The 15,586-nt window shown below is 30.9% G+C and overlaps 5 protein-coding genes across 5 annotated transcripts; 2 read left to right on the top strand and 3 right to left on the bottom strand.

Moving 5' to 3' along the window:
• The first annotated feature begins 111 nt into the window (after positions 1-111).
• On the top strand, positions 112-4,687 carry LOC123682174 (coiled-coil domain-containing protein 137). Its single transcript, XM_045620625.1, has 5 exons — positions 112-295; positions 486-831; positions 955-1,242; positions 1,435-1,698; positions 4,421-4,687. The coding sequence occupies exons 1-4, from the start codon at positions 225-227 to the stop codon at positions 1,681-1,683; spliced, it is 954 nt and encodes a 317-aa protein (XP_045476581.1). The 5' UTR covers positions 112-224; the 3' UTR covers positions 1,684-1,698; positions 4,421-4,687.
• On the bottom strand, positions 2,028-5,684 carry LOC123682173 (innexin inx2-like). The gene is made up of 4 exons (XM_045620624.1): positions 5,346-5,684; positions 4,882-5,118; positions 3,905-4,041; positions 2,028-2,671 (listed from the first exon to the last, which is right to left on the bottom strand). The coding sequence occupies exons 1-4, from the start codon at positions 5,590-5,592 to the stop codon at positions 2,159-2,161; spliced, it is 1,134 nt and encodes a 377-aa protein (XP_045476580.1). The 5' UTR covers positions 5,593-5,684; the 3' UTR covers positions 2,028-2,158.
• A 915-nt stretch (positions 5,685-6,599) lies between these two features.
• On the top strand, positions 6,600-8,568 carry LOC123682171 (innexin inx2-like). Its single transcript, XM_045620622.1, has 4 exons — positions 6,600-6,973; positions 7,121-7,354; positions 7,415-7,551; positions 7,640-8,568. Exons 1-4 carry the CDS (start codon positions 6,721-6,723, stop codon positions 8,156-8,158), a joined length of 1,143 nt encoding a protein of 380 aa, XP_045476578.1. The 5' UTR covers positions 6,600-6,720; the 3' UTR covers positions 8,159-8,568.
• A 51-nt stretch (positions 8,569-8,619) lies between these two features.
• LOC123682169 (protein penguin) lies at positions 8,620-11,398 on the bottom strand. The gene is made up of 6 exons (XM_045620620.1): positions 10,700-11,398; positions 10,040-10,579; positions 9,779-9,955; positions 9,393-9,624; positions 9,081-9,298; positions 8,620-8,904 (listed from the first exon to the last, which is right to left on the bottom strand). Exons 1-6 carry the CDS (start codon positions 11,291-11,293, stop codon positions 8,734-8,736), a joined length of 1,932 nt encoding a protein of 643 aa, XP_045476576.1. The 5' UTR covers positions 11,294-11,398; the 3' UTR covers positions 8,620-8,733.
• Positions 11,399-12,005: 607 nt separating this feature from the next.
• Positions 12,006-15,548, bottom strand: LOC123682170 (putative inorganic phosphate cotransporter). Its single transcript, XM_045620621.1, has 9 exons — positions 15,312-15,548; positions 15,000-15,205; positions 14,698-14,934; positions 14,557-14,644; positions 14,229-14,443; positions 14,012-14,173; positions 13,827-13,959; positions 13,146-13,387; positions 12,006-12,394 (listed from the first exon to the last, which is right to left on the bottom strand). Exons 1-9 carry the CDS (start codon positions 15,412-15,414, stop codon positions 12,257-12,259), a joined length of 1,524 nt encoding a protein of 507 aa, XP_045476577.1. The 5' UTR covers positions 15,415-15,548; the 3' UTR covers positions 12,006-12,256.
• Positions 15,549-15,586: the final 38 nt, after the last annotated feature.

Below are 15,586 nucleotides of genomic sequence, written 5' to 3'. Positions count from 1 at the left end.
TAAGATTTTTTTTCTCATTATTCAAATTTAAATGAGTTTTACGCTGAGCGTATACTCATTACTTTTTTTCAGTTATCGAAATGATAAAACATATTTGAATCTGAAAGAGGAAGAAAAACACTGACAGGATATTGTATCATTCGATGAACCCAAAACTTCTTTAGCTGCCAAAGTTTTGTTTTTAGGTTATAGAATAAATATCAAGTAATAAATAAAATTACATTATGGGGCGAAAAATACCTGGAAGGAAACATCATGGTGTAAGAGATCCTGAAAAGCAGAGAGCACTTCGTTTGTAAGCAAAATTATATATAAACCATTAATCATCATTTTAATTTTTCAACCCCTTTGCCAGATCAGATACGATAGTTCACCTGGTATCATATTCCGAGAAGAGATAAACAAACATATTTAAAAGAATAATTGTATTTTGGTATAGAGTATTTCATTTGAATTGTAAAATATACAACAATTTCATGTTATAGGCAGTTGCAGAGAGTTAACGAAGCTCCAACAAATGAAGATTCACAGCCAATTCCCAATAGTTTGAGGAGGATCGGAGAATTGATTGAAAAAGCTAAAAATGGTCCCAAAATTCAAAATAAAGCTATTAAAAAGGCAAAAAATGAAAAGAAGCCGAAAAAACTGATTGTTATTAAATCAAAAGTTGGAGAAAATGAAAAAACTGTTCCAAAATTCGAGCAGAAGAAGGGAGAATCAGATAAAGTATTTCTGAATAGATGTCATAAAATGTGTGAGAATGTTATAAGAGAGGTGAATTTCGAGAATAAATTTGGAGTTGAAGTTACAAGGAATTCTGAAACAGGAAAGGTACGAAACAACTTGAATATAATTATTAGATAGTTCCATATATTGAATAGTTAAATATTAAATATCTACTGTTGCAAAATGAATTACTATTTTTCTTTTAATCAATTATGATATATTTTCTAGATTGAGAACACTATAAATAAGAAAGTTGAAGACCCCCTCAAAAAAATGATAAAAGATGCAAAAAAAGAAGCAAAGAAGAAACCTAAGAAGAAGAAAAAAGACGATGGTATTGTGAAACTGACGAAGGCTGAGAAGAAAAAACTGAAGTTGAAGATGAAAAAGGAACAGAAAAAGGAGAAATCATTTCCAGATTTTCAGAGGGACACGGTGAAATTTGGAGATGTTTATCACGCACCTCCAGAGTTGCCCCTTCCTGCAAAAGTCGCGAAGAAAAATGAAGCAGCTAGGGTATGTTTTCATTGTGTTTCTTGCTTTTCCACTTATGGTATTTTGTTGGACATTGGAGTAATGCTGATATTTTTTTTGGTCGTTTCTCTAGCCCCACTGAGATTATCAACAATACCATTCATACAAAAAATAATTAACTTTAAGTTGAAATACCGTTTATGTCCTTGAATTATTTTTTTGTTTCTTCTACAGCCTGGCCAGAAAAATTTATTGCTCAAAGCCATAATTAACGGTGAAGAAGTACCAAATCAATTGAAGAAACCTGTTCAGAAAAGTTTGAATGCTACAAAGAAAGTGGGCCAAAAGAACATAAATAAAAAAGGAAAACGAAAAGACCTACCAGCTGGAGTTAGAAAGCAACTTGAGATGCAGCAAAAGGAAATAATCGAAGCATACAAAGCAGTCAAAGCGAACAAGCCTAAAAATCAACTCAGAAAGTGAACACAGATATGCAAAGTAAGTATCACTTTCTTTTATTTGAAATTCACATCATTCATTACATTTATTGTACAACAAATTGAATTGTATAACAAAATGAAAAAGTTAACTACTGTTTAAAAAAAAACTGTTTAAAATGAAAAAGCACTGATATGAAGTTAGGAGCTTTTGCATATTCGAAGTTATATTGATGAAATTTTGGTTTTTGCTCCAATTTTTTAATTTTCCTTGCAAAATTTTGTTTCACTATTTTGCAACTGTTTCACAAATTTCAGTAAGATCGTATGGTTATTTTTTTAATTATTGATGAATTAGAATTTCATACAACTGTATTCATCAAACGAAAACACAAATAGAAAAAAAAAAACCTTTATTCTGATATTTATGTGGTTACAAATGAATTAACAAATTATATTGTACGTAGTAAACTAGTTGAGTCAAAACTTGAACTAACAGCAACAGATAAAAAACTTACAATCTAAACGATATTCTTGTCAAAATTAGAGCACTTTTCCCTCGCTTGGAGACTACGATGAATATCATCTATTATGTCGCAGAAGATAATCGGATTGAGATTTTTTCCCAAATGATCCAAAATGAAAAAATCGCCGTAATTGATCTTCATAATCATCAATTTAACTTTGAAGCACCATACGTATTTGCTGTGACTGATTAGTATGTAAGAACGCAAGCTGGGGATGCATATAACGAAACATCTGTACAACATATAGACGATCGTTATAAAAGATAAAACGTGAAACCATATCCAAATGATCAGAAACAGCTTTTCGTTGAGAATGTTCAGGGGCAATATGCAGAGTGCGTCTCTACTTTCGATAGTACTTGAAGGTCCAAATCTGTAGTACATGCATTTTGCCAGTTTTGGGAATACCTTATCCATTGGGCTCAAATTGTTCACACTTGCGAACGTTATGCCGTACAAGGAGAATTGGCCGGCCAAGAACCAATCCATCAGTCTTATTTGAAGCACCTGAAGCAATTGAATTTATAAGTACATTTTATCTTGGAATGTTTTATTTAATATGACCTTATTGTTTTCATTATTGATTCAATCATTTTCTTTTTGGAGATCATTTTGATACAAGTCAATAATTTTAATTTTTAATATTATATCATTGTTAATATTACTTTAGAGATCGATGTACGTTCAAAAAAATAAATGTGTCATCCATTCTCATACAATGAGAAACGAATTGGATTGGCCGCACTTAGGATGACGTCAATTTGAAGTAAACACTTATGTCATGTGAAATTTCGTTTGTGTTTAGTGTTTTGCTGCAAATTTCAATACTTTCTTCATTAAAATTGTGAGCATTTAAATTGCTAGATATTTATCTAGCAATTTTAATGAAGAAAGTGTTGCAATTTGCAGCAAAACACTAAAATCAAAGGAAATTTCACATGACATAAGTGTTTACTTCAAATTGACGTCATCATAAGTGCGGCCAATCCAATTCGTTTCTCATTATAATAATAATAATAATAATAGTTTATTCTGAAAAATCAGTATAAACATTAATCGCTGAGGCGCAAGCCAGTATGCGATATACAAAATACAAAATATAATACTTTCATACAAAAACCAAAATAATATTATACTTATTCTAAACAAATCGAAAATGAATGTTCTATCGGCAAATGGACCATTACATCATGTAACCAATGAAAAAAAAATCCATAAAATATGAAAAACGGGTGTCCTATGGGTAGCTGGATTGTCACGCCAATGGAAAACGAGCTACTACATCCACACTGGGATTGCTTCGCAAATAAGAACTTTCATTAAGCAGTTCTATGGGTTAACAATCCTATAAAAATATTCCCTGCCTCTTTCCATAATCCAATGTCTCAGTTTTTTCTTAATAAGCCTTCGGCCATTCTTCAGATCATCAGGAATCATTGTATGAGAATAGATGACTCATTTATTTTTTTAAATTAACGTACATCGATTTTAAAAGACTATAAATGGCGTTATTTTCTTTAATACTCTCAAATAAAGTATTCCTGATTTGCAAGTGCCATTTTACAACACTTGAAATCTATGCAATCTTAACTTATAGTTAACGATGTCATCATCAAAAACTAAGTTACCGTAGTTCCTTTTAACTCCTAAAAGTGTAGCGATCCTAGTACCTTAGTAAAATACTGAGACCACTGTAAAATCAAAATGTTTCATATACTATTTTATAAAAAAGTAACTCACTATATTGACAAGGTTCAAAACTTCACAAAAACTGTAATGTAAAGCATACAATGTATGTCCATTGTTATTGTTCAAAAGATACTTCAGAAGTCTTTCTCTTGCCTCTGGATTCCATTTCGTGGGTACTAAAGGGCCACCTACGATAGCATTGATGTGATATGAATTTGTATTAATACTTCTGCTAAGAAAATGGCTGGAATATCATTCAAAAGATCGCATAGAGGGATTATCAAAATTATTTTTGTTATTAAGTTGATACTTCATTGATGCAAAGTTTAGTTATTTAGTTTGTTTACCGTGCTCCTTTTTACAAGTTCAACGAAGTATCTCGTAAATTTTGTGTTGCAAATTTTTTTTTTTGTGTCAAATCACTAAAAATATATTTTTAAGGTCACATGCTCAAATTTATCAAAAAAAAAACACTACATGCTTCATTGACCAGTATGATATGACACTAAATTGAGTAGTTGCATTTTTGTTTATAATTTTATCCCTAATTTCTATCTTTGGTTTTAGTTCTTGGAAAGTGAAGCTTCTAGTCTACCGAACTGAAAAAACAAGAGATTGAGGAGACAATACAATACATCAGTTGTGATGAAGAGAAAGCAGGTGGGTTCATTGAATTCAAGAATCCATTTAGAAATAAGTATAAGTGCTTATTTATACAAGATATTTCATTTAACTTTTTATTTTTCAAGTTAGAATTGTTACTCTCCGTTATGATTTCTTGGAATTTATAATTTTGTAATGTTTTTAGTTCGAATAAACTATTTTGTTGAAGTATTTACCTCGATTTTTTGAAAAATTTTTTGGTATAAAAATAATGAGCAGTAATTCTGCTTCAGATAATGATTTCTCCACTTCTTTTGGAGGGAATAAGTAAAATCTTTCATCTTTGGAAAAAAAAGAAAATATTAAGTGAAGCTATGTAAATCATCCAGATTTTTATGTTAAAATTGTGATTTAGTCTTACTCACACAAATCTTGAACTAACAATTCCATTCTACCTCCTTCCCAGTGTTTCCAAATATATCTGGGCAGATAAAAAAGTAAAGCTTGAAGTCCAAACATGATACAGACCCACTGATAATATTTTTGCCATATTATTTCATCATTTGGCTGAAGAGTTAGTTCGTCCATAATTTTTTTTGTATGATTTTTTATATCATTAATAGTTGAGTCGTACATATTAAATATTCCTGGGAGTATATCACCTGAAAAAGTTGATTAGTTTAATATTAAAGTGTACAAAACAATAATGAAACTTTCCATAGGTCACAATGAATTATTTAAATACCAGTGAGACAGTATTATACCAAGATCTTCAGGATGGAAGAAATATTAGGTAAAGTATTACTTCTCAAAGCTGATTTTCAGTCTTATTTAATATAAAGTGAATATTCATAATTGGTTATTTTGTACTTGAGGGGTTTATGTTCACCTTTACGCGCTTTATTGATAATATATGTTCCATGTATCCAGCAGAACATATCAATTAACTGTTTTCTATCTTGATCGTCAGTATCGCAGCTTATTGGATCCCCAAAATATTCCTTGCTAGTTAATAATGCAGAAAAAACCACCAGTAATACAACAGTGAATCTGTAATGCAATTTAAATACATTGTTATCAATGTTTACTTGTTCGTGTTTAATAAGGGACTTGAAAGAGTTTAAAACATCTATCATTTTAAGGATAATGTTTCAAAGACTAAATTCGAATTCCTGTTTAAGTTTATTATAATTCAATTCTCAGATTCACATTTAGAAAATCAGCTCGTTCAGAAATATTTCAACTGTTTTCAATTCGAAAAATTTCGAACGATACATAGATTATTTTTTTTTTGAATTTCAGTGAACTGTGTCCGAATTATGGTTCATATGAACTACTGAATATTGTTAAAATCAGTAGCGGTACGTTTGGTATGATACAAGGGTGAACATTTTGAAAATATATCGACTAAGCTGAAAATTTAAGGTTGAAGTATCCATATTCTTGTCCACGAAATTTGTATTTGCCTTCAAGGTAGTTTTTAGAACGAGTTGATACTTGTTCTTGCCCAAACGCAATTGAAAATATATATTTTTTTTAAGGTTGATGTTAGTGTAATACACAGTCCAGTGAGAACACGAAAATGATAATTCATTTAAAAACATTACGGAATTAATTAACCTTATCCGTAACATTTTCTGAAAAGTCGTATTCGAGATCTTTTAACTTTCATAAAAAAATTCAACAATAATGTTTTCATTCTGTTTTAAATGTTAATTGATTGATTTCAAAAATATCAATATATTGATATAGAAAGGCCGTAGGAAGGAATATATCTGAAATTAATATCAATAATTCAACGATTGTTCACTTCAGCAAATAAATTAATAAATATCATATTACTATCTGCGTGGGAAACTATTTCCAGTAACGCTTATTTTACAGCGTTGGTATCGCTGATACTGATTGATTAATAAAATTTGTATAACATTAATAAACAATAACAACTGTTAGGAATTTCTTCGTGCGTCTATTAAATTACTGATATATTCAACTGCAGTTCCTAAATGTTTACATTAATCGTTCAGTTAAACAATGATAAGAGTACGCCTATGAAAAATTATTGGACTTCAATTCGATCTACCATCATTTTTGTTCTTCCCATCTAGTACCAATAAGCATAGACATGCGTAGACCATAACATTCAAAAAACATTTCTTTTTTTTTTAGATTTATTCAGTTTTTTTTAATTGGGTTTGTTGTTTTGTGTTAAAAAGTAATCGAGAACTGAACGTTAACTTTGAATCTAATGTTAGGTAGTCGAAATGATTGATTTTATATATTCAGTTAAATCTTTGATCAAGATCGATCAAATTCATACCGATAATAATGTGTTCAAATTGCATTATAAATTCACCGTTATAATGTTAATAATATTTTCAATTTTGCTCACAAGCAAGCAATATTTTGGCGAACCGATAAGTTGTAACGTGGGTTCCACTGAATCTGGCATGAAAGAAATTATAGAACTTTTTTGTTGGATACATGGAACCTACATTGTAAGCTCAAGTTTAAGTGGTGAGTATTTTTCTTATTTCTGATTACGGTGTGATTACTTTTATATACATTAATTAAAGAAGAGCGCGATACATATAATAATTATAAATTGATTTATAAACCCTAACTGGTTTGTTGTGAAAAGCCTTTCATTAAAATTGTTTGCAGATACTCGACTGCCTGGAGTTTCAAACGAATATGACTATGCAAAATGGGGTAATCGTGTAAGTCGTTATGTAGGGGATTCCCTTCGTACGGACAGTTCTTCTCATGTTATTTGGCAAAAATATTACCAATGGGTTTGTATTATATTCTGCTTCCAAGCTCTCCTATTTTATATTCCACGGTATATATGGAAATCATGGGAAGGTGGTAGAGTTAAACTACTGGTTGATGATTTACGTAAGTGTATATACATCAATAGTCTTCCTCACATTTTTCTCCTTAAAAAACATTTTTTAGGAGGACCACTTGTTACACCTACTTGGAATTTGGAAGCTAAAAACAAATTGGTAAGGTACCTGTTGAATGGAAGAAATTCACATACTTTATATGCCTGTCGTTTTACCATTTGTGAAATAATTAATCTGGCAAATGTGGTAAGATGTTATTTTTATATTTGTTTTCTAATCTTCTCAAAAATTATATTTTTTCTAATGGAGTAACTAATATACATTTTTATTTTAGATATTTCAAATATACTTTATGGATTGGTTCCTCAACGGAAAATTTTCCATTTATGGCATAGCTATGAGTACGGTACACAACTTCAGCCCGATGGATGAAGTCTTTCCTAAGATCACAAAATGCAAATATTTCAATTACGGTCCTAGCGGTACTAAGCAGAACATTGACTCTTTATGTATCTTGCCTCTCAATGTACTGAACGAAAAATTATTCCTCATTTTATGGTTCTGGCTATACATTTTGACAGCACTTACGGTACTAGGTTTAATATATAGGTTATGTATAATTTGTTCACCTTGTATTCGTGCTTATCTTTTGTTGGGACACAGCCGATATTTGGGACGTAAGCAAACAATGGCTCTTATTAGAGAATTGTCCTATGGTGATTTCTTTGTTCTCCACAATGTTGGCAGCAATGTAAATCCTATTATATTTCATGAGTTGATCGAAGGTATTTTTGAGTATATGAAAAATAACAAGAGAATTTATAAAGCTCATACAGCAATTATAGACATGTAAGCAATAAAAAACGAATTAGTGCATTATTTAGGATATATTTTTTCGATTAATAAAAGTTGAGTTTATAAATTCATATTTCGAGTTAGTTCAGATAAAATTTCCGTTTTCACGTTTGACAATGTTTATTGATGTTATTTAAGTATTTATTTGAAGTTAGTTCTGTTTGATATATTTTTTGTATATTTATATATTTTAAGTTCGTTCAGTATTTTTACTGAAATCACTATTATTGAGTTACTTATTCTGTTTTTCAATTTTATTCACTATTTTATAGTGATGTAAATTAATGAAAGACTAAATCATCGATTCCTGTGATAGAGAATATAAGAATAATTTATATTTTTTAATATTATATTTGAATACCGTACTTTTTTATGAGTGTTACATCTTAAGTTGAAAATAAAACTGTTCATTGTATGAAAAAAGTTCATCGTTTATTATATTTAAATAAAACAATCTGATTACAAATTAACATGTGAATTTTTTATTAGTCAAGATATTTCATTTATTCATATTATGTACAAGTTTGAATGAAATTTCAAGCCTAATTTATTTTTATCCTGAAAATTATTCAATTATTCCATTTTCTTCAACAAAATTTTAGCACCTGCAATATTCATTTTACCAAGTTTTTTCTTGAATGATGAAAGTTTATTTTTTAGTTCATTTTGTACTTCCTCTGAGTTGTTTTCGAACACTGAGACCAAAAGGAAACAGCCTCTGTTGAGCTGTATCCACCTTTCAAGCTGAAAAATAAATTTTGAATTAAAATAACACAGTGCTTAAGTTCAAAACAAAATGAATAAAATTTATTCATGTTAAGCTTTAGTTTTATATCAGTTTCTGATGGAGAATTAAAAGAAAAACATGGTTTATTGAGAGTGCAAATATAAGGAACAATTTGATGGAAATATATACTTACAACATCATCTGTGAGTAATTTCAAGAGTGCACCTCCAAAAGTGGGTAGATCATTTTCAGTATTTATCTTATCGTGCTGGGCAATTTTTTTCAATACCATATGGAGACCTGCATGTTCAATCCCCTGGATTTCCTGTTCATTTTCTTTAATTTTCCAATCAGCATTAGTTATAACTTTAACTATACTTTCAAAGGTATGTTCAACTTCTTTTCCACAAGCTGAAAATATAATAAAAATGATAATAATCTTGAAGCATTTTGACGAAATGTAGTTTATAGACTATTCTGTGGTTGAACATAGATTATAACTTACCAGCCTTAACAATAGCCAGCATTTCATATGCTAATTTAGAATCTGACAACCAAGTTTCTGGCTCTGTGGTGATTAAATTTAATAATGTAGGGCTTGAATGAGATAATACTTCCTTTCTCCTAATATCATCAGGTTTTTTACTTGTGGAACTTTCTCTGCCATTTTTTAATTCCTTCACGAATTGAGGATGGAAATATAAAGAATCATCTGGAACTACGAGCCATAACAATACCTGAAATAAATTAGCATTAAAAAACATATAATTATTCATGATAATTTGTAAACAGTAAGTTATATTTTCAAGATGAAAACTAAAGTAAGTATTCAAGTTATTAATATTTTGAAGTGGAATAAAAATATACAGCTGTTATTATTTCATTACTCACTTTTCGTCCCCATTCATTATTTGATAACTCCTTTGCATTCTTGAGAATCTCACCAATAATAATTTTATTCAAAAGAACTGTATCATCAGCTGCATCTAAAATTGTTATAATTGTGCAATGGCCATGTTCGTGCTTGCATAGTTCTATTAGATGTTCTTTGAGCGACTTCATTATAACCTGTTCAAAAAATAGTCAAATCAGAAAAAAGTAAGGTACACAATTTATTGTGTAAATGACATCAATTTAAAAAATGTTCTTTACCTTTCTATCTTTATTTGTTCCATGCCATATACATTGCATAGCAGCTCTAGCTCCATCTTTACTGTTGCTTATAACAACAATATGTGGAGCTAATTGTGAAATCATTTCTGCTCTATCTTCTTCAGTACACTCTAGAAGGAACTGATAAATAACTGTCTGGACCAAACCAGAATCTAAAAGATCTTTGTTCAATATTCTAGACAAATTTGCTTTTGTTACACTCAACGCTGCAGTCTTCAAAGAAGGGTTTGATTCGAAAACATGTTTTAAACTAGTAATTTTATCTTCTTTGAAATCTTTGTACATATTTCCGTAGAATTCTTGAACTAGATGAAGTTTCTGTTGGGACGTGGCCCAAGTAGAATAAGCATATTCCAAACAGGCAGCACTAACAGCATGACTAGCCAATTTTACAGCATGTCCATATAAGCTTTTAATTATTGCTGCTCTCGTTTCAGTAGTTCCATATTTTAACAATCTTTTCACACAGAAAACACCATACTTAGATTGCATCATAACTGGAACTGATCCAACCAATTCCTAAAATCATTTCAAATCATCAATCCTAATAACTTTTATTGTACAATGTGATATCTTCAAAACTCAATAAACTTCACATATTCGCTAATTTAATTGAAATGAAAGAAAAGCTTTACATACCTTAAAAATTTCTTGTCTAATCAGTATCGAAGAATATTTCAATAGCCATTGTACAATTCGAGCCGTGTCATGAGCCAGTACAAACTTGGCATAATTTCCATCTTCTTTCAATAAACTATGTAGATCATTCACCAATTTGTTTCTTGCGACTTCACCGTCCTTTAATTGTTTTTTTCGCAGAATTTCTCCCATTTTTTTGGCTTGAATGACAACATCAAAATTTGTCTTTGCCTGTTTCCTTTTCAGTCTTAATTCTTTCTTCTGTTTCTTAAATACATTCCAATCTTCAGGTTTCTCTTCTGGGTTTGGTTTTTTATCACCCTTATTACCATTCATATGTTTAGTTTTATCTTTATCAGATTTAAAGGGCATTTTTTTTCCAGATTTATCTACGGCTTTGGATATATTTTTCTTTACTTTTCCTTGACTCACTTTCTCAACAGTTTTCTTAATTTTTGCATCATCCTTCGTCGGTTTTCCCTCATTTTCAGCATGCTTCTCTTTTTTTTGTGGAGACGTTGGATTAGAACTAGTCTTGAGCTTCTTAGATTTTTTCTCTAGTGATTTGTCTAAACTTTTACGTTTCACACCCATTTTATATCACTTTTGCAATAAATACTAATATGTTTTATGTTAAAAATGTTCTGTTCAAAACTGATTTTTCAACAACATACATATAGGTTATGATTTTCTGTGATCTTAACCTGTAATATTCCACCTTTCACCATAGAATTTCAACTCTTCAAACTACAGGTATGGTCATATGTTTATTTTTCTAATAGTTTTCAGAATTAACTGAAACTTTTTTCAGTTTGGATTAGATCAAAATTAAAGATCAGGGGACATAGGTGATATCATGTAATGAAATTCCAATCATTTTTGGCCTTTATATTAGCTTCAAACTATTATCCCACAATAATTGATAATATCATAGGCGTATCCAGGGGGAGGTTATGAGGTTCAAAACCCCCTCGAAATGTGGAGATTACACCATTTATTAAAATAAAAAGAGGAGATCTGGCGTGCATCTGTCGACCTAAGCTATAGTGGATAATCTGAATCTTGAAATCCCCCCGAAACTGAAACCTGGCTCCGCAGATGGATAATATACTACAATCAATATAATCTATCATATCAACATTTTTTTATAAGGAATGATAAGCTTTTTTGGAAAAATTAAATTGTTAAAAGAACTTCATTAAATAATTCCAAAAGTTCCGTAATTCAACTTATACGCAGAAAGGGGAAATCAATTTTTTATTAAAAACAGAATTTATAAAGATATGTTCAAATAAAACCAAATTTGTCTGTACTTCGATATTCAATTTAATATTACCAAGAGTGTATTTTAAAATTATTCACAATTTCCTGTTTAAAAAAATTATTATATATATATTTTCATACAAAAAATACTTCGGCATTAAGATTCTTCTTCATATAGTATATTCTTATATATATCACATAACACTTCATCTTATAATTAATATCTACAATAGTATATAGATCTTCAGTTAAATTTGTTTAATCATCGACAAGCACAGCTAAGTATAGTGCCTGTCAGTTAATCGTGCCAAGTCTTTGGTTTCTGGACCAAGGCTGTTCTCTAGCACTGGCAAATGCTATATAAAATAAGTTTGCTCCAATATTGATACCTGCGGCTAGATAAAATACAATTTGCCATTGTCCTAAAGTATCCTAAAAAAAAATTAAACATTTGAACACATTTTTTTAATTTTCACTTTACTTCATTTAATTTGTTATTAACTTTGTCTTACAACTACATCAGATAACTAACCAATATTTCACTCTCTGTATTAACAAAGGAAATCGTTGCAGACGTTTTTGTGACCTTGAATCGTGTCTACTTGTGTTTATGAATGCATCAAGGTGCGCCAATCACATTGCAGGATCGATTCTTGCGACCAATGATAGTCCAATATGAATCGTGGATTTGGAGAGGTTATGTTATTATTTAAATTGACATGAATAATAGAATTAATTTGAGGTTTCACTTCGTTTCTGCTTGATCTAATTAGATAGTTAAATGAAACAATGTTGTTCTATTGGTAATTTTAAAAGAATAGTTATTTTAGCTTTCAAGTGTCAAATCAACCTGACAATTTATATATATAGTTGTCTTGGTAGTTCGATGTGAATGTAAAATTCCTTAACCTCAATATAACCCTTTCTACTTATCTGATTTTGATGAAATTTGGTATAGTATTTCGGGTTGGAACATAAATGATTCCATAAGTATTTCAGCAAATTAGGACTTCTCAGAAGATATTAGCGTTACAAGACCAAAAATACAGCAGAGGGTTGATTTTTTTTAGGAAGAAAGGATGAGGAAGTAATTATTATACTCACTGGCAGAGTATTTTTCTGTCAGGATCTAATTTAAAAGCCAATATTCAACTTATAGGAAATAATATAATTAATTTCTTACCCGATCTTCTATAATCAAGCCAATGACATATGGGGCTAAGAAACCACACATATTGGCTGCAGCATTGGTAATCCCATACATCGTTCCAGCATATTTAGGACTGAGAGCGATGTGGTTCATTTGATTACCTGCATAATTCGCTCCAGCAAAAGCTCCTGGAATAGCTAGCAGAAGTTGTGTATAAATTCTGTCACATCCAACGTAAGCTACCCCTAAGAGCCCAAGGGATGGAATTATACTACCTAAAAGTCAAATTTGAAGGTTATTCGTAAAAAAAAAATTAAATAAGCCAATATGCAGATATTTTGAAAATGAAATTAATTTCACGGTATTCAGATAAATTTTCAATTCTGAAAAAATACCTCCTCGAGCGGGACTCGAACCCGCAACCTCCGAATAACTAATCCGACGCTTGATGGCTTAGTGGTTTGACTAGTTATTCGGATGTTGCGGGTTCGAGTCCCGCTCGAGGAGGTACTTTTTCCATAATTGAAAAATTGTCTGAAGGCCGTGAAATTAATTTATTTATTAATTGAAGGTATACATGGAAAGTGAGAAGTGCAAAAAAATGTGTTTGTGTTCCCTTTTTTTGGATATTGTCCAACAAATCACCTCTCTTCATTTGAACCACCAATTTAGGAATATCCTGCATATGAACATCGAAAAAAAAAAGGGACTCACCTATTGAATTGAATATTTTGTACGACATTGATAACGACAAATAACCTTTCCTCAATAACCAGTCAGCAAATATACTGGCCAAAATACCAAACCACCAACTGGTCAAGTATGGTATTGCTGACAATATTGCGTTCTGAAATATCATCATTATCCAAATTATTCAGGATTAGATCTGCGATACTCACCTGTTGTATGTCAAAATGTAAAATTTGGCTCATGTATTTCGGGAGCTCTGTGAGTTGGGTGTAAAAGGCCCAGGAATTCCCGCACATGGTGACCAAGATAGCCCATAAGGGCAAGGAAGTCAACATACTACACCAAGGTATGGGCGAATTGTCATCTTCATCCTGAATGGATTAAAAAATTAGCGTATTGGATGGGCCTTACAGGATAATATAGTACCTGTGGTCCTAAACTGGCTAAAATATATGTTTGTTCTTTCCTGTCTATCCTAGGATGTACAGTGGGAGTGTCGTAAATGAAGTACATCCAGAAAAATAACCAGACTACTCCTAATATACCAAATAGATAAAACGAAAGGGGCCAACCGCCCATATAATCTAAGGAACATAACCATCCGGACAGAGGTAGAGATATAATTGTGCCAAAGTTTGAACCTAAAACAGTTTTCCCAATGTAATGAAATATTTAAGCCACAGTAATAAACTAGAAGATAAAGCCATTCAAGAATGCCTACTTTCATTAAAAAGAAACCTTTAATTTATTATACCTGCATAAACGTAGGCAGCAAATCTACTTCTTTCCAATGGAGGGATCCACCTGGCTAACATTGCATGCATTGCAGGAAAAGTAACCCCCTTAAACAATGATCAATCAGTACAGTTCCAAGTATAAAGTTTGAACTACTAACCTCACCCATTCCTTCTAGAATTCTAACAAATATGAAAAGAGAGAAATTGATTCGTGCAGCTATGGGGCTAAGAATAGTGAATAATGAGGTAATCAACACCCCTATACCGTAAACAAATTTTCCTCCAAATACCTCAGCTAATCTTCCCCCTGGTATTTGTGTACAAACATAACCATAGAAGAATGAACCTAGAACTAAACCCTGTGTTTCCTCATTCCATATAAATTCCCCAGGTTTCTGGAATGATAGTTATGTCAGATGAATTTCATTCTTTTGCTGCGATCATTATAATTTGTACTCACATCTGGAATTGTGGAATTTGTAGTATTTGGTATTGGACAATGTTCAAATGTATTATTGTTAACTGGCTCTGGAAATGCTGTCTGATTAACCATAGCTACGATAGCTACAGACAAGTTTACCCTCATAGCATAAACATTTGCGAAACCTAGAAATCCTAGGATACCCAGGACATATCTAGCTTTGAAAGTTTCATTTGTATCCTCAACTGTAACAGTTCAAATAATGCAAATAAGTTAGCAATTTACGACTAACGTTGTTATATATCAGTTTTTGCTTTTTTAATTTATGTGTATCTAACAATTTTTATATACCTTGGGGTGGTATAATTTTAGTAAGCTCATCTTCATCCTCTTCCTCAGAGGTATCATCACTATTGCAGTTATAATCAATTGATTCATCTATTGCAGAAATCATTTTCGAAAAGTTTGTATTTATTGTATTTGAGTTTGGATGTAATTATAATGGGTGTCTTATTGAACAAACCAATTTGAATTGAAACCAATGTTATCATTCGTCATACCACCTCTCGAACAAGGGAACATAGATTCTTAGAATTCATCAGAAATCATAACAAAAGGTCTTTGAC

This window comes from Harmonia axyridis, chromosome 6 (assembly GCF_914767665.1).
Source record: "Harmonia axyridis chromosome 6, icHarAxyr1.1, whole genome shotgun sequence".
In the NCBI taxonomy this organism is placed as follows: domain Eukaryota; kingdom Metazoa; phylum Arthropoda; class Insecta; order Coleoptera; family Coccinellidae; genus Harmonia; species Harmonia axyridis.
The sequence above is the reverse complement of the archived record's forward strand: the minus strand, read 5'-3'. Positions and strand labels throughout refer to the sequence as shown.